Genomic DNA, 17217 nt, shown 5'->3' on the forward strand with positions numbered 1-17217 from the left:
ACTTCAGCATGAGTTTGATCCCCGCCCCAGAGGTGATCCACATAGTGAGGCAGAACTTTCCTGACTTGCCCGCTGCTCCCCTCAGCAGTGTACTTCATACGTCTGCCTGTTCTGCTCCCCACTCTGTCTCTGGTGAACCCCTGCATCTCTGGCCTGTGCCCCAGTTCTGTATGCATAAGTAAAAAAGTCTTTAAAAATATACATTTGGGAAGTGTGGTATACTGCATGACTAAGGTTGAGGAAGCTCAGACTTAACCACTTTTATTTGCTCATAGTCATGCTAATAAATATACCCTCTCAAGCCTACTAGTTTTCATTGAATAAGGTGATAAACAGAAAGCACACTAGTTGATTTTCAGTGCAGCAGAGCACAAACCAAGGTATTTCCAGAGCAACATAAATGCACTTGCATGAGCCTCATTAAATGTAATTGTTCATAACACCTTGTTAGACTGCACCAGGAGATAGTGACTCTAGATTTATTCAGAAGAGTTGCATTAAGTTTCCAAACCCACAGAGGATTCTACTGTAATGTTGCCTAAAGGTGAAACACACTGAGAATAAGAATTGAGAGATTACCTCCAGTGATTTAAAAGCTAGACACTCTCCTGAAAGCACATTAAATAGATACGACACACATATACAGTGATCAGATTTCTCCTTTTAAAAATATTTTTTGGGCTTTGTTTTTCCAATCAAAGCATGCAAGGTAGTTTATTTAGATGTTTCTCCCTTGAGAACAGTGTTACGATATCAAAATATTTTCTCTTTAAAACTAAACTCAGATTTGATACACACAGAGAGAGAGAGAGAAAGAGGATCCTTGCATTTCTTAGCAGATATTCTAAATCAGGGCAATCTTAAAATCTGTTATAAAAATGGACTCATAATTTAAATTGCACTGAAATGATTGAGGTGGGGAGTCTTTTAAAATGCAGATTCTGGGGCCCTCTCTGGTGGTGCAGTGGGTTAAAGCACAACACTAAGAAGCTAAAGCACTTCAGCATGAGTTCGATCCCCAGCCCCGGGGTTGATCCACATGGCTCAACAGACCTTTACTGACCTTCCCTCTGCTCCCCACAGCAGCGTACTTTCTCAGTCAGCCTGTTCTGCTCCCCACTCTGTCTCTGGTGAATCCTCTCACTGCCTCTGCACCTCTGGCCTGTACCCCAGTTCTGTATGCATAAATAAATAAATCTTTTTTAAAAAATTATTTATGCATACAAATACTGGGTGTAGGTCAGAGGTGCAGAGGGTGAGAAGACTCACCAGAGACAGAGTTGTGAGCAGGACAGATGGATCTAGTGAAATATACCACTAAGGGGAGAAGTGGGTTGAGAAGGAAAGGTCTGCTGTACCATGTGGGTCGGCTCTCTGGCTGGGGATCAAACTCATACCCAATGGTTGGCAATAGTTTGATAGAGCTGAGACTTTACCTATGCACCGCCAGGGAGCCCCAGAATGAAATGAATTTTTTTATTGACAGTGGTGCTACTTTATATGGACTGAGGCACTAAGTTCTTTACAACATGCCAAATAGCGCTGAAGTTGGTCAACTTTTTTTTTTTTTCCTCATGAGCATTCTTATCATTCGTGGATAAGAATGGTTATTGCTTTTCCAAACTTGGAGTTTTTTTCTTGCTATTTTTATTAATTTCATGGCTATGAAATAATATCCAGTTTGATTTTTGTCTTCTTTGAAGACACATAAGATTGAACTTCTAGTTATTTAGTTATAGGACATTCATATGTACATATATTTTAATAGCAACTGTACATTTATTTTGCCCATCTTACTGTCGTTTGTATATCAAATTATAAGAACGCTTTGTAGATCCTAGATTCCCATCCTTTGGCAGTAATATGGTATTAAAAAACCCTTTTCCCAAAGTTTACTTTAATTCTTGATTTCGATGCTTATAAAGTGATACAAAGAGCCAATTCCATGTTATTCATTTAGATTACCAGTTGTTTCAGCAGCATATTTAACTAAACTTGCAGTGACTGACTTGATATAAATCATTTTCATATATGTTTAAGATACTTAGTTTTATTGTTTTTTTCCCTTTGTCTATTCTAATGTATTAGAATAAATGTGCAACTTTACACAGGAAAGATGCCTCATCTTTCTTTGACATTTCTTGACTATTTTGGGCTCTCTCTTTTTTCCACAGAACTTGTAGAATCAGCGTTTCACATTTGTTAAAAAAGTGCAGTGAGATTTTTATTGGCATTTCATTGAATTATAGATCTATTTAAATTATTGATTATCCTTAGTAGTTAGAAATCAGCAATTTTCCTAAAATATTTCATTAATCCAAATAATTTTTGAAGATCTTTTTTCTTTTTATTATATATTTGCTGATATGCTGTGTTTTTTGACTTATAATATTTACACTTCTCACATGTTTTCCTGCTCTAATTCTTGATCTTAAAGAGACTATTCCTAAATTTTACAATAAAGTATGACATGTGCAATTTGTTTTAGATCATCTAACATATTTAACACATTACACAGTCAGGGAGGAAGACATCTACCTTCTCTAGGGTCCACCAACTTTGCCAGATGTCTATCTACACATTATTTCATTGTAATATCATACCTCTCTTGAAAGATGACTATCACTAACCACACTAGCCATTTTCAAGAACTGATTTTTAAAAAGATACATAATTGCTCCCGGTGCAGTTAGCAGGTGACCAAACTAGTATCTGAATTTTGTACTTTGGCCTGCTTTACTATGTACCTGAAGGAGCGGCTCCTTGTATGGTGGCACTTGTTAAGTAATGTTGTTTATTCCATTATCCCTAAAAGAAATAGTGAATGTAAATGAACACTTATGCAGTCTCATTCAATATTTTGAGTGATTAAGTGGGAGTAACCCTCTAGTGTGGATGGGCTTATCCATGATTGCATTGAGATGCTATTGTTCATTGCTAGTAAGTCACCACTTGGTAGTGGCTGTTCTCAAGGACCCATCCTAGGTGCTTTCTTATTCCGTGGCATCCCTTGGCTACATGTAGCCACTTAGGGCCCTTTCTGTATCCCAAAAATCAGGTTTAGTACTGATGAGCTGAAACTTTAAAAATGTTGATGCAAAAATACGAGTTATTTAATTATCAAATAGAACTAGCTCTGAGATAAAAAACCTATTACTAGAGTAGGAAGAGAGTTTTTGTGGTATGTGAATCCTCCAGTGAACATAGTAAAGAAGCTATATTGCCTGTGAAATAAAGTTTGCACAACACCGCTCATAAATCTATGTTCATTGCTTATCACAGTAAAAACAAACCATACTGTCTCATTGTTCTTAGAGCAATGTCAGCATTGCCTAGGAAGTTGAGGGAGCTTTTGGCTTACACTCTTCCTTTAATTAAACTTACTTCATTAGAGGGTAAAGAAAGACTACTCCTTCCAAAGAGCCACATTTCTGTTTGATCCCTTGAGCATCTTGTGGAATACACATTGTTACATTGTTACTTCTATGTGTGTTAAAGAATGATATATATATATATATATATATATATATATATATGATACACACACACACACATATATATAAGATTTTGAGACTTCATTTACATTCTATCCCTATGATGGTGTTCTAGGAATGCTTGATGCTTGCTAGTCTTACAAAAGCCAATGCTACTATCTGCTTCATGAGACCAGGGAGTGAATCAATGATCAAGCTGAGTCCATTAAGCTTTCTGTCACTGCTTTCTCTGTCCTGAAAGGAAAAAATCCATGTACTCTATAGGAGCTGTATTTCCTCCCAGACAAAATTCTGTTTTTTTTTTTTCTTTACATTTCCCTCATTAGATATTTTGTTATGATTTCTCAGTAAAGACTATATTTAGCTTTCCACTGAGAAAGTCTTTGAATATTAAATGTCATGATGAAAATTAAAATAATATCTCAGTTGCATGGAGAAATTGTTTCAAGTATGTCTGAATCCACTGTGGCCAGCAGAGAAGAACCATCCAATCTACATTTCTAGTACCTGGTTTGTGCCTTGCAGATATAATAGATCTACTTATTCTGATCAAATCTCTTTCAATGGTACTTAAAAATTAATTGAATTTTCACTAATGTCAGCCTTACTCACTGTAGTTAATGGTCCAATAAGTGAGTGCATTTATTAAAAATATAATGTTACCAGTAGTACTCTCTTTGACAGGATTCTTGTCCTGAATTTTAGACAGAGGTATAACTATGTAACCTGCTGATTTACACAGTACTACTTCTTTACTTATATATGTATTTATCTGTTTTCCTCTAGGAAAAGAAGAATATATTGCAACTTTCAAGGGATCTGAATACTTCTGCTACGACTTGTCTCAAAACCCCATTCAAAGCAGCAGTGATGAAATAACTCTGTCCTTTAAAACTCTTCAGAGGAATGGACTGATGCTTCACACCGGGAAATCAGCTGATTATGTCAATCTAGCCCTGAAAAATGGAGCTGTCTCTCTGGTCATTAATTTGGGATCAGGGGCCTTTGAAGCACTAGTGGAGCCTGTGAATGGAAAGTTTAATGATAATGCCTGGCATGATGTGAAAGTCACCAGGAATCTGCGTCAGGTAACAGCGCAGTGGATAAGAGAGTAACTCGCTTTGTTTTTCGCTACAGCTGTGTGTGTGATACTTAAAAACCCTAACAACATGATAGAGGAGTTGCTTACAAATTAGTTTTTTCTTCTGAGATGAATCTTCCTGCCATACTTGAGCAGGGGCATATCTAGAAAGTTCTGGGGACCCAAAGGCTCTTTTGATACAGCAGCATAGAACAGTTTCCCAGAGGGATGCAAGGAGATCCCTGTGACCTGCCCTTCCTGTGATATGTGTGATTTTGTTGTGTTTTTGATTTTCCGTTTGTTTGATTTTAAATTATAGTTTCATGGTGATCATTTGGAAGCATGCACATTGGGGTCATTAAATCACAGTTCCTTTTTTGTAGTCACAAAACAGCGTGTTTGAGATTCGGGATTGTATCAGTCCTTACTCTCCCTAACACCGCCTTTGCAAAGGGGTCGAGATAAGTCCCTGAACGGGAAAATACCTTTAGGGGTTTAAATTTTTCTGAAGAGTCTGTTTATGAAGATACTTTATTTGTAGCATAGTTAAGTTAAACACCAAATGACCCAAATTACCTTTTAGGTGCCCATTCCTTTTTTGTATTTTTAAAATTTTCTTACAAGAGTTTATATGCTTGGGAAATAACAATTTTTAGTAAATCTGTGTGTCCACATATACTGCATTTTTTAACTGATATAGGATATACATATATACATATGTATGTATATAAATGAACATGAATAGATTGTCCTTTATTGAACATTTTAGATTTCGGTTATTATTTAAAATTTAATGATATAAGAATGTATCATTTTGTTAAGTGTTGATAGTGACTAATTTTTCTGCAATACCTGCTGATCTCAAACTAATATCCTTAACATATTTGTTGTTTCTCTGAACAGTTGCAGAATGACTGGATTGTCTCTGGTTTTCCTTTACTAAAATAGCCCTCTCTTTCTGAGTTGTTAACTGTCTAACCTTTTCTTTCCCGCTTCTGAAAGGCTTAAACTAGCTGAACTTAGAAGCAAAGAGGAATTTTAGGAGGATAGATCTAGTCTAAGGCAGATAAATAAAACTGAAGGATACTTAAGAACCCCCTCACCCCCCCAAAAAAAAAAATCTTGTCCAGGCCTGTTGGCAAGGGAGGGGCTCTGCATGTTTCACACCTACCTTGGGAGATAGCCACCCACCATCAATGTCACTATAGACCACAGAGTTCCTCTAAGTCTGTCTCTTTGGTTTTCCTTTTTTAATTTTTTTTTTTCTCTCAGATATTCACCAAGAGACTGGAGGCTCATTTGAGAGAAGCAAGAAGGAAGGGTGGGACTTACGGAGCCCACTTTCTAGATTTGCCTTTGCTCAGGTTACAAAACAAACTGAATTGATAGTTCCAAGGAAACTAGTGATACAGCAGGGGTGCATGTGTGGCAGGACAGATTAAAAACAAATCCATACTACTCATTCTATGTGTCAGGATCTTTGCTTTGTTTCATTGCAGTAAACTGTGACCCTAAAGTCCATCAATATGACCGAAGGAAGTTTTGGAGTTGAGGAGGAGTCCTTGTATGCTGTAAAATTGAGTAGCAGGGCAATGCCAACCAATTCCTATGAATTTGCTGGGGCTGGGGTGGGCCAGGGTGGGGGAGGGACTGCTTATGGGTGAAAAGGTGGCAGTGGTCAGCTGATGAGCTTTAGGCCTTTGAATCCCTTTTAGACTTTAAATGTCTGTCAGATGTGCTCAGGGAGACAAAGGGAACGTTGCCATATGTCTGTTTCTGTCTAATAGCAAGTTATAAACAATACTGGCAGGAAAAATATTACCTCTGTGGGAGGCCTATTTGTTAGTCTGCTTTTTTCTTGTAAAATTTTTTTGCCCTTTTTCTATGTTACTAACATGCTTAATAACTAACATGTCATTCATGGAATGTTTCATTCTACTAACCGTTACCTGAATCAAAAAATGTACTAACATGGTAGAGACCATCATATTTTTTAAGTAACGATCGTTATTCTGTTCACAGTTTTTAATTTCCTTTCTCCCCCCTTCTCCACAAAGCACTCAGGCATTGGACACGCTATGGTAAACAAACTACATTGTTCGGTAGATATCATTCTAATTGTTTCTTATTTTGGGTTTGCCGTGTGTTTTCTTTCTTTCTTTTAACTGTAGACATCATTAACAAAAGAGGAACTGCGGTTGGTACTCTTCTGCTTACTTTGACCTCCTTCTTTTCATCTGTTGTTGACCTTCTTATTTTTTACCTGTTCCTGTCAACTTCTGTTTTCCAACTCACCTGTAGGGGCATCGTTAACGTTTCGAACGTTTTTGCATCCAGCTGTGGTTAACACGGGATAAGACAAATGGTGGCTGGCCTGAGTGACCGCAGGCTCAGCCAGTCTCTAACCATTCATGATGCATGGCATGCACACTTGATTTGGGCATGTTGGGATGCCACACCCACTCATCTTTACGTCATCACCGAGCAGTTGTTTTTCCCTTTGGTTCTCCCCGTTTTCTTTCCTTTCCTCTCTAAACTGTACTGTACCTCCTGCATGTGCACCGCAGCTTGTGCTGCTTCACTGATTGTTTTGCCTTTCTTCCCTTCTGGCATGGACTTAGGCACTTGCATGCTGAACAACTGCTGCTCAATAGTGCAAACAGTGACGTTGCTGGAAATAGCTTGTGCCTTTTATGTTAACAAGGTGCACGTTGTGATCAGTTAATAACAGACGACTAAACTCTACTAATATGTACACCAGCCAAACTAACCTAGGAAGCATTTTACTAACACCATTTTTGTGTCTGCTAAATAACTTTTGAGTTGCTTAGGGATGATGCTGACAATAGCTCAATAATCAGCTAACTTTCTAACTAGTTTAGTTCTCTTAGGGTTAGTTGAATAGAATCCAAGAATAAACCTCAAACAGACATGAAAATGGGTTCCGCCTATAGGTCTAAAAATAAAAACCAAACAAACAGCAAAAAAGCAAAAAGCAAAATGAAAAATAAAACAAAACAAAACACAAAACAGGCATATCCCAGGATTACAGTATCTAGGTCTGAGTATAGCGTGTCCTTTCCCTGTGCTTTGTTATTTAGGTGACAATATCAGTGGATGGGATTCTTACCACAACGGGCTACACGCAAGAAGATTATACCATGCTGGGGTCTGATGACTTTTTCTATGTTGGAGGCAGTCCCAGCACAGCCGACCTGCCAGGGTCACCAGTCAGTAACAACTTTATGGGCTGTCTCAAAGAGGTAAATATCACTGTCACCAGAGTCATCCCTAATTCATGATCTCATCATTTCAGATCCAGACTGAAAGCACCTTTGCTGAAGACCTGATGTTTCCAGAGTCAAATGGCACATCCATAAATTCTGTATTCTACTGTTGTTTACATAAGATTGGGGAGAGGTGGTTAACTCACAGATGGCTAAAAAAGGGATTAAGTTCCTCTTCTTTCAAGCTGTAAATAATTTACAATTCAGATTTGCATGGACAATGGTGTATTAATTTTAAAAAAGAAAGTCAAACCCTAAGAGATATGGGGTCTAGAGTTAAACTAAATACCTCGCTCACTTTCTTCCTGTTTTAGGGGTTATGTGGCACCATATTTGAGCTTTGTGGGGAAAATCTAGTTTACAGAAGAAAAACTATATAAAACAAAAACAATATCAAAATGAGTGTAGGTGAAATGATTTTGTTCATGTATTTTAAATATGCTCTGAAAAAAAGTAAAATGATTTCATGTGTCATCTAATGAGTATATTTGATATTTCCTAAGCAAAATCATCAGGCTAAAAGATAATAATTGCATTCTTCATTCTTGGGAATTTGTTGGGGCATTGAATAGAAAGATTAGCAAGTCTGAATTTTAGCCTTCTGAACATTTCCCCATCAAATATGCCTATTTTCATTTTGGCATAATCCAATTACTTTTGACCACTAGGACCAGAGATTCCTAGTAAATTAAATGGCTGCATATTTATAGTGTATATCTTTGAAATGTCATATTGAATAATTTATTTTTTAATGATAAGCATAGATCCTGTTGATAAGCATTAACATACTTTGGGATATTCTAAAAAAATCTTAGAATCACAAAAAATTTATTTGTTGGAAGTAGTCACTATCCCCACTTACATGAATGTACTTGGTGCTATATTGCCTGGCATATGAATTTATATAGATCCTAAGAGCAATTTTAAAGTGCTGTGAACTTAAAGTAATTTTGAAAGGCTGAATCTAGCAATACTTTCTGGTGGGAATGATTGCCTCTCAGAGACTAACTTTTACTCTTTTACTAGTAAGTAGTATGATGCAGGTCTGTGTTAAGTTCTGTACAAGATGATAAAATAATAGCTTTATTATTGACAATTATGGTATTAAGTATAAAAATAATGATAATCATTATAATAATCATGCTGACATTTTCTGAGTTCTTATTTCATGGCTGATGCTGTGCTAAGAGCATTACAGGGATCTCTATAAGATAGGTAGTAATTTTATTATCTGACTTTTCAGACAAGGAAACTGAGTTTTAAAGCAGGTAAGTTGTTTGAACAGGTCTCACAACTAATCAGTGTTAAAACCCGATCAAGGAAGTCTGATTTCAGAGCCTTCTGTGTTCTTAGCAAACCTAATACATAGTGTCCCAACATAAATGTTTGTTAGCATCCCAGACATAGGACATTGTCCAAAGCCTCAAATTTATGACAAATGGAAGCAGTTTTAGGAGCTGTATAATAGACTTTGAGGAAGGAGGTATTATATGACACAGTAATCCCATTACTTCAGAAGAGAGTGAAATGAGCGAGATACTTAGTATACAGGAAGACACATAGACAAGCAAGAATGTGAGAGTCTTGAGGGATGATTATTTGAATAGACAGGCAAGAGAAAATATATATCAGGACAGGGGAAACAGACATACTAGTTAGATGTAATACGAAGATGCCTGAAATCTCCTTCTGGTGATGGGAATTGGGGAGGGAGATGCAGAATCACACCCTCAACCGCACACCTCATTCTGAGACAGTGAGGCTCAGTTGATGAACACATGAGGCATTCTACATGAATACATGAGCTCACTGAGTCGCTTTGTCTTCTGACTCTTCGGCATAGTGAAATACCTTTTTGTACCTATGAAACTACAGTTGGTTGCCTTAATTTGAAATTAGTTTCATATTTAACTGTACTTTATATTAACATAATGACTTGTCATATGATAAGACATATAATATGACAAGAAAAAGGTCAGATGGCCTGCCTGTAACATTTAATTGGCAGGTATTGAGTCCATAAGATAGGAATTTGTTCATGCTCCTGTCTATAGATTTTGCATAATTGCTCTTCTTTATTGGTTGGGCACTTCCTTGTCTCTCTTTTCTATTCCAAGTCATGTATTTGGAATAAGTCCTACCATATTCCTCGTGGTGCAATCTCTTCCACTTTATTTACATCTGAAATACTTGAGGTGGAAGAATGTGGGCAGAAGCTACCTTTATATCAAAACATACCTAACTGGGAAGACTTTTTGATGGTTATGTTCTATTCATGCCTAAATTGCTCTCTATATGGAACTGTCTAATCCTCCTACTACTAAAATGAAATAGTGACAATGTAGCATAACAGAGTTAAATCAAGTTGTTTCAGATACATAAGCTTTGTAGTTAGAAAAAAAGAGGAACATCCCCTAGTTCCTTCACCACACCTCTCTTGACACTAAGCCCAAGTAAGCATTCCTTAACTCTGGCTGAGACTTTCTGACCTATAACATGCTGTGACTGCAAAGACTTAATTTTGTTTTTATTTATGACTCATACAATTTTTCTTTTCAGTCTAGTACATAATCCCTACTAGGATGAGTAGTTGCAGAGAAGATACCAATAACACCTTGTCTGAAGTAACAGAAACATTTTGGAGTGTTAAGAGCCTGGAACTCATTTTTCACATCTGGCTTCCTTGTTTTGAAAATGGGGAAGTAGACCTAGCAATGTTATTTGAACATCCAAATCCAATTAAGTGGTAGTAGGATCAGAACATAGCATCCTACCAGTTAAAATATAGCATTGAATGGCTGTTTCATTGTAAACAGTGGCATTCAAGGTGCAAAAATAGAGAGGACTTACCATTTTCAGTGATTCACATCTTCATTCTTTAAAAAACTTAAAGTAAAAATGAAATTACTCTGAAAAATAACTCATAATCTACTATTCATTAGATGAAGCTAGTGTTTTCATAGTGTGGCATTTGATTATGTCTGTGTGAAATGAGACTTAGGTTGCATGTAGAACAACCAGCAAATTCATTAAGAAAATTATTCACTTTAAGTTATTAAATTTTGTTTATAAAATTTCAATATAAAGTGAAATTAAACACAATTTGAAAATCTTACTTGTACATCATATAGTACTTTGTTCAAAATAAGAGGGGTCTTTAAAAACAAAGTAGTTTTTAAAATTTCATTTATATTTTCATCATTAATAAATCAAAAAGCTTTTGGAAAGGGTTTGAACTCACTGAAAATGACTGGTTTACAAATTTGAAAAAAGTTAAGGGAAATAGTGTAAATGACGAGTTACCATTATATGCAGCCCAGATGAAATTTTAGAGGATAACAGGCCTTTTAAAATAAGCTTTTTAAATATGATTTGTACAAAAGCAACATTAATCATGCATTGGCAAAAACATTTATTTACAGTTTCACATTTTAATGATACTGTATAGAAGCTGAAATACATATTGCTTCGAAATTATTGACCATCTAAATTTAATTTAACTTTTCTGGCAAGCAGCTTTTCAGGGACTGCTACAACAGGAGAGGGGAGAGGAGGATTCTGGGAAAGGTAAATCACAGCCTCAAGTGAGATCTTTGAAATCTATTTGAGACTCTATAACCCTGATATTCAACTTAGACTACTTAGGAAACATTTTTCTGTATAAAGCTATTGTGGTTGAGTCCTAAGATGCTCATTAGAGCATATTTTTTTAGGTTTTTCAAAGAAGAATAATAGTTTTACTCATGTGTGTTTCTATCCCAATGTTTTGACCATGAGGTCTTCTGTATGACTAACCAGGAGGGTTGTGCTCCTCCCTCATTAATCTTGCCTCAGAATCAACTCCTGGTATTAGGCATTTCTTAGTCTCTTTGTGTCTCTGAAATACTTTGAAACAATGTTTTTCCAACCTGCAGAGTGATGATCATTTATGTAGTTTGTTAGTATGGAAATGGAGCTGAGAAAGGAGGACAGGATTATATAGGATAAAACAACCTGGAATTCATTTATTTAAAGTATGTTCTTATCCATCTGTACCTGCCAGAGGTTTTACAATTGGTTGTTTGAGTGGAGATGCTGTTTGTGTGAAGCAGCTTAAAATGTTTTCACTAAAAATTGCTAGGATGAATGTAAGGAAGGATTTCAGGGGGAAAGAAAAATCAGTGAAATGCTAGGGGGAATTAAATCCCTACTGAAAAGTTCATCAACCTAATTAGATCAACTCAGCCTTTAATTACATTTAGAAATTTTTAGCACTGAAAATTTGGAAGAAGCGATAAGGTAGATGAGCTTCAGAAGTGATTCTCTTATGTAAGCATTTTCCCCCACTGCAAAAAAAAAAAAAAATGTTGATTCCCATATACCGTCAGCACAGCACCATCCGCCTAACTGTAGCACTTACTATTCCTGCAATGTATCGAGGCCGGCAACTGGGACAGAAGCACAAGCGCAATCTTTCCTTCATGTAAATACTCCTTCAATTGTATCTCTACTCCTTTGGACAATAGAGAACTTTATAAAATAATGAAGGCTTTTCAGTTTATCCTTTTCTATGGTAAATCCAGCTCATCAAATGTGGGTCCTCAGCTTTCTTCCTCTCTTGTTTCCCTCATTGTTCAAAAAGGAAAGAAGATCCCTATTGTTTACATGTATGAACAGAAATTCATAGCAGAATTTGCAATTTATTTTCTGATTATTTTCAAGGTTTGTTTTCTGTTTTATAGTTGATATGCCAATTGAATAGTTGGCCATGCCAACTATTTATTTTAAGATTTATTTATTTATGCATACAGAACTGTGGCACAGGCCAGAGTTGCGGGGGTGATGAGAGGATTCACCAGAAATAGAGTGGGGGGCAGAACAGGCAGATCGATGAAGTACACTGCTGAGGGGAGCAGCAGGTGCATCAGGAGAGATCTGCTAGGCCATATGGGTCTCCTCTGAGGCCAGGATCAAATACTCACACTGAGGCAGCTGCGGCTAGCTTGCAGTACTGCATCCTAACCCATTGGGGCACCATGGAGGGCCCCTAGATTTCTTTATTTTTACATTATATGGCAATGTATACATTTTGATACATATAGTACACAAAATTGGATTGTTGAGAAGGATTATGCACAAGACTTGCAATGTTGGATTTATGCATATTTATATCACTAGGTTTCAGGATGTGATTATCAGGGGGAAATAAATACTTTGTGACCTGGTTGAGAATTTGTGAGGATAAATCAGTCTCTACAGATGTCTGTAAATGATGAAACATGGGAAGGAGAAGGACTTCCTTAATTAGAAAGTTCTACTCCTATGAGTTCCAGTCAAGATTAAACACCTTCCTCCTAGGTTCTTCCTCCTAGGTTCTCCAGTGCCTCCCTTATAATGGTCTCTTATACCTTTGGACACTTTCTACCTTCCTCCCTATGTCTATATCTTGCTAGGTGGAAGTTCAAAGTTAATTTATATTGACCTCTCCACATGCTTAATTTAATCCTTTAGGAAGAAAGTTACTTTTTGATCCCTCTTTCACTACTTCCAGATGTTTTCTATACAGAAAATATACTTTTACTCACTATATTAGTATACTATTATGGGTAGTAAATACTACTTTAAATATGTTTGGTAAAATGTTCTCACTTAAACTAGGCATTTTAGTATAGATTTTACTAATGTCTAAAAAATGGAAGACTGGTAGAAAATGTAAAGTTATCCCAGTTATATAAGGATTCATGCATTGACACTGGACTGTTTCCTCAAAGCAGGATCTTGGCCTAGTGGTTCATTAGAGAGCCTGGTTTAGTTAGCCCAGAGGGAGAGTAAATATCTTGGCCTGTAATGTTTTGGAGATCTTGAAAGGAAACAAATTTTCTTTATATATATTAACACAAAAGAGGGTAGTTTGGTTTTGAGACACTTTAAAGAGTAAACAAGATGGAGTTTTTGGAAATGTTAAATATCCCCTTAACTTGATATGTTGTAAATCTTGCCTGATTTCTTCTAAAACTTGGAAACACTGAAATCTGTTTTGGTTATTCTGCTGTAATAAAGGTGCCAGTACTAAATATGCAAACAGATCAATCACCCTGGTCTCCTTTCATCTGTAGGACAGCAGACCACGGCTTCTTTAAATCAGAAATTCCCCTTTCCTTTCAAAAATGTGTTCCCAGAAACCATGTAAGGTAATGATACCAATAACTTCCATTACGCAAGCAAAGAACCCTGAGATCTCAGTTGAGCAGATGCCTGTGCATAGGGTGACTGTACCTTGCCCTTGATTTTCCATCCCTGTGTTGTTTATTCCTACTAGTAAAGCACATTGCCTGAATCAGCTCATCTAAACAAACCCCAGTGATATAAACTGGTATCTAGTTTTGCCTATGATCATATGAACTATACAAAGGAACAGTAAAAGTCAGGTCTATTGCTAGAAGGGTAAGAGGATTAGTGGGTTCCAGAGTAGTATCAATGCAATGTTAAGCATTTTCAATTTCTCATATAGTGTTCACTACATTCAGTGAGTTATCCAGTAGATAAAGTAACAATTTGCTTTTTTTTTTTTAATTTTTTTTTTAAAGATTTATTTATTTGTACATACAGAAGTGGGGTACAGGCCAGAGGCTCAGGGGTGGTGAGAGGCTTCACCAGAGACAGAGTAGGGAGCAGAACAGGCAGATCGATGAAGTACACTGCTGAGGGGAGCAGCGGGCGGGTCAGGAGAGGTCTGCCACGCCATGTGGTCACCTCCTGGGCAGGCGGGAGTAGAACTCATGCAGAAGTGGCTTTAGCTTCTCAGTGCAGTGCTTTAACCCGCTGCGCCACCAGGGAGGGCCACAATTTGCTTTTTAAAAATAAATTTATGAAGCTATGTGAAATAATTTTATATGCTGTATTACATAGCAGAAGGGAACCGTGGAGGGGAAAAATTACATTTTTGATAGATTGAGAGAGTTTACCTTTAGAAATATTTTTATAAAATTAAAGAGATGGTGTGTTGTCATTCTTCCAATGCTTTATTATCTAAGCTTACTTTGTATCTTAAGTAATACTCTGAGCATGGTGATACTTATATATTAATACTGTCTTTAGATGATAAATGAGAACATAAAAACAGAAAGTAGGTAACTGGACCATGAGAAAACAATTTCTAAAGAACAGAGACAAAATCTGAACCCAAATGTGATCTCAGAATCCTTGCTTTTATCTATGTGAGAGTCGTGTGTCATTTCCTCTACTTATAGTATAATACCCCTTTTCTTTCTTCTCAATGTCTTTATAAAGGTGGAATGAGCTTTCAAGGAAACTTGGGGGAAAAGATAATCCCAAAATGTAGTCTAAATCAACAGGATGTTGGAAAAAGGGGTATCTAAGGGGAGGACTGGGACATGAAATATTTCCAGGATGTCCAATTATACATGAGCTTCCAAGTTTGTTTTTGTTCCCATTCTAATTGGCGCTAAGATGTTATCGCCATGAGCTTTTTGTCTACTCTTGTAACCTGTATATCCCCATGCTTTAAAGGGCTAAATAAGATAATGCTTGTCTTAAATTTCTGTTGCTTACAGTCAACCATATGAACAGGAGTGCACAAAAAATCATGTTTGGAAGTACTTTCTAGGTTTCTATAAAATACTGGCTTCATACATTGCTAGAGTAAGTTTGCTTCTATGCATTGTAGCCTCAGGGGCAGAGAAAATAAGCAATTGGAGCAGAAATGAGGCATATTGCCATAGACACTCTCTGAGATTGGATTCAGGGAGTCCCATCTGCTCAGGTCCCCAAGGAAGTGGAACTCAGCTCTTTAGTCTACAAAGCATCTGGTGAACCCTTGTCTGGAATTCAACTTTTTGAACATAGCAACCTCCCTTTGAGGGGACCCTCATATTTTTATTTCACACCATTTCAGCAAATGTCCCATAGCCTGGAACTATATCAGCAGTTGGCATAATGCATTGTTGTGCTTCAAATATCAAGTTAGTATAACATGATTTGGTAGAGAATTCAATGACATCTTAGTTCTGAGGACTTGATATGTTTTATAGAATATAAAACAGTCTAGCCTAGCTCAAAGCAATAGTGAATGTTGTCTGTGTCTGAACATTTCCTCTTAATTTCAGCATCCATTAAAGTATTTTGTTTAAATTACTCCATTCACTTACATTTTAATGTTTGCATATGTACACTCATTTCATCAACTTTAATCTCTTTCTACTATGTGCCAGGCTCTTGACTAGACTCTGGATACACATAGATAGCTAATACAAAAAGAGAAAGAGAATCTCATTTAAAAAAAAAAGAAAGAAAGAAAATTACATCTTCCTTAAGTGAGATATAAAAAGTCACTCCAGAAATACAGAAGAAGTGTAACTGCTGGAAGAAATCAAGATACTTTGAAAGAGAAGGTGACAAAGTCATCTAAGTTATCCTCTGTCACTTTTTGCTCGACTCTGTAATGAGCATGATTGTAGGATTGTAGCACAGTGCTTACTTCCACTCTTTGAATTGGAAAGGAATAAAGAAAATGACATGGTTAGAAAATATATCACACAGAAAAATAAAGTGCTCCATATAAGTGCTTCAATGCTCCATATAAACACAAGCTTGTACCTTACTAGGTGTGAGCCATATTTTTTTTGTTTAGATTTATTTATTTATTCATACAGAATTGGGGTACAGGCCAGAGATGCGGAGGGTGAGAGGATTCACCAGAGACAGAGTGGGGAGCAGAACAGGCAGATGGACGAAGTACACTGCTGAGGGGAGCAGCGGGCGGGTCAGGAGAGGTCTGCCACGCCATGTGGATCTCCTCTGGGGCAAGCGGGGATAGAACTCATGTGAAAGTGGCCTAAACTTCTTTGTGCTGTGCTTTAACCCGCTGCGCCACCAGGGAGGGCCCATGTGTGAGCCATATTTAAAAAATCTGAAATCTGTCCAAAAAAAAATGAATATTTTGAAGTTCATCTAATTTCTATGATATGATGATATTCTCTGTCTTTCCTTTTGGTCCAAGGAAGATGTTTTGAGGAAAATTATTCCTATGTGTAGTGAGTGTTCTTTTTTTTAGAATAATCATCACTACTGAAATATTTTAAACAAATTAATTATTTTAAAATGAAAATAATGTGAGTTTAGATGTTAGGGAAATGAAAGTTTTATCATGGTGAGTATATATTTTGTACATAAAGAAATTGGTGATTTATTGTGGTTGATTTATTTTTATATATATTATGTGATCATATGTTATGTGTCAGGCTCCCTGTTAAATACCAGATTATAAAACAATTAGACCAACTTACATCTTTTAATTGTGGCCATAATGAGCCTAAGTTTCTAAATATGGATCAAATGGGCATAATAATCAGTTAAA

General features: G+C 36.6%; 1 protein-coding gene across 11 annotated transcripts in view; it reads left to right on the forward strand.

Moving 5' to 3' along the window:
• The window catches only part of NRXN1 (neurexin 1), a 976600-nt gene that overhangs the window by 346861 nt on the left and 612522 nt on the right, over nt 1-17217 (forward strand). For 6 of the 11 annotated variants that reach the window (XM_012727414.1, XM_012727413.1, XM_012727415.1 and 3 more), the window contains 3 exons: nt 4281-4582; nt 6633-6677; nt 7677-7838. In XM_012727414.1, coding sequence (XP_012582868.1) covers nt 4281-4582; nt 6633-6677; nt 7677-7838 — 509 coding nt within the window. The remainder of the gene's footprint in view (nt 1-4280; nt 4583-6632; nt 6678-7676; nt 7839-17217) is intronic. The other 5 variants (XM_012727418.1, XM_012727419.1, XM_012727422.1 and 2 more) reach the window with 2 other exon arrangements.

This window comes from Condylura cristata, unplaced genomic scaffold (genome assembly GCF_000260355.1).
Source record: "Condylura cristata isolate star-nosed mole 26May11 unplaced genomic scaffold, ConCri1.0 scaffold00020, whole genome shotgun sequence".
NCBI classification, from domain to species: Eukaryota; Metazoa; Chordata; class Mammalia; order Eulipotyphla; family Talpidae; genus Condylura; species Condylura cristata.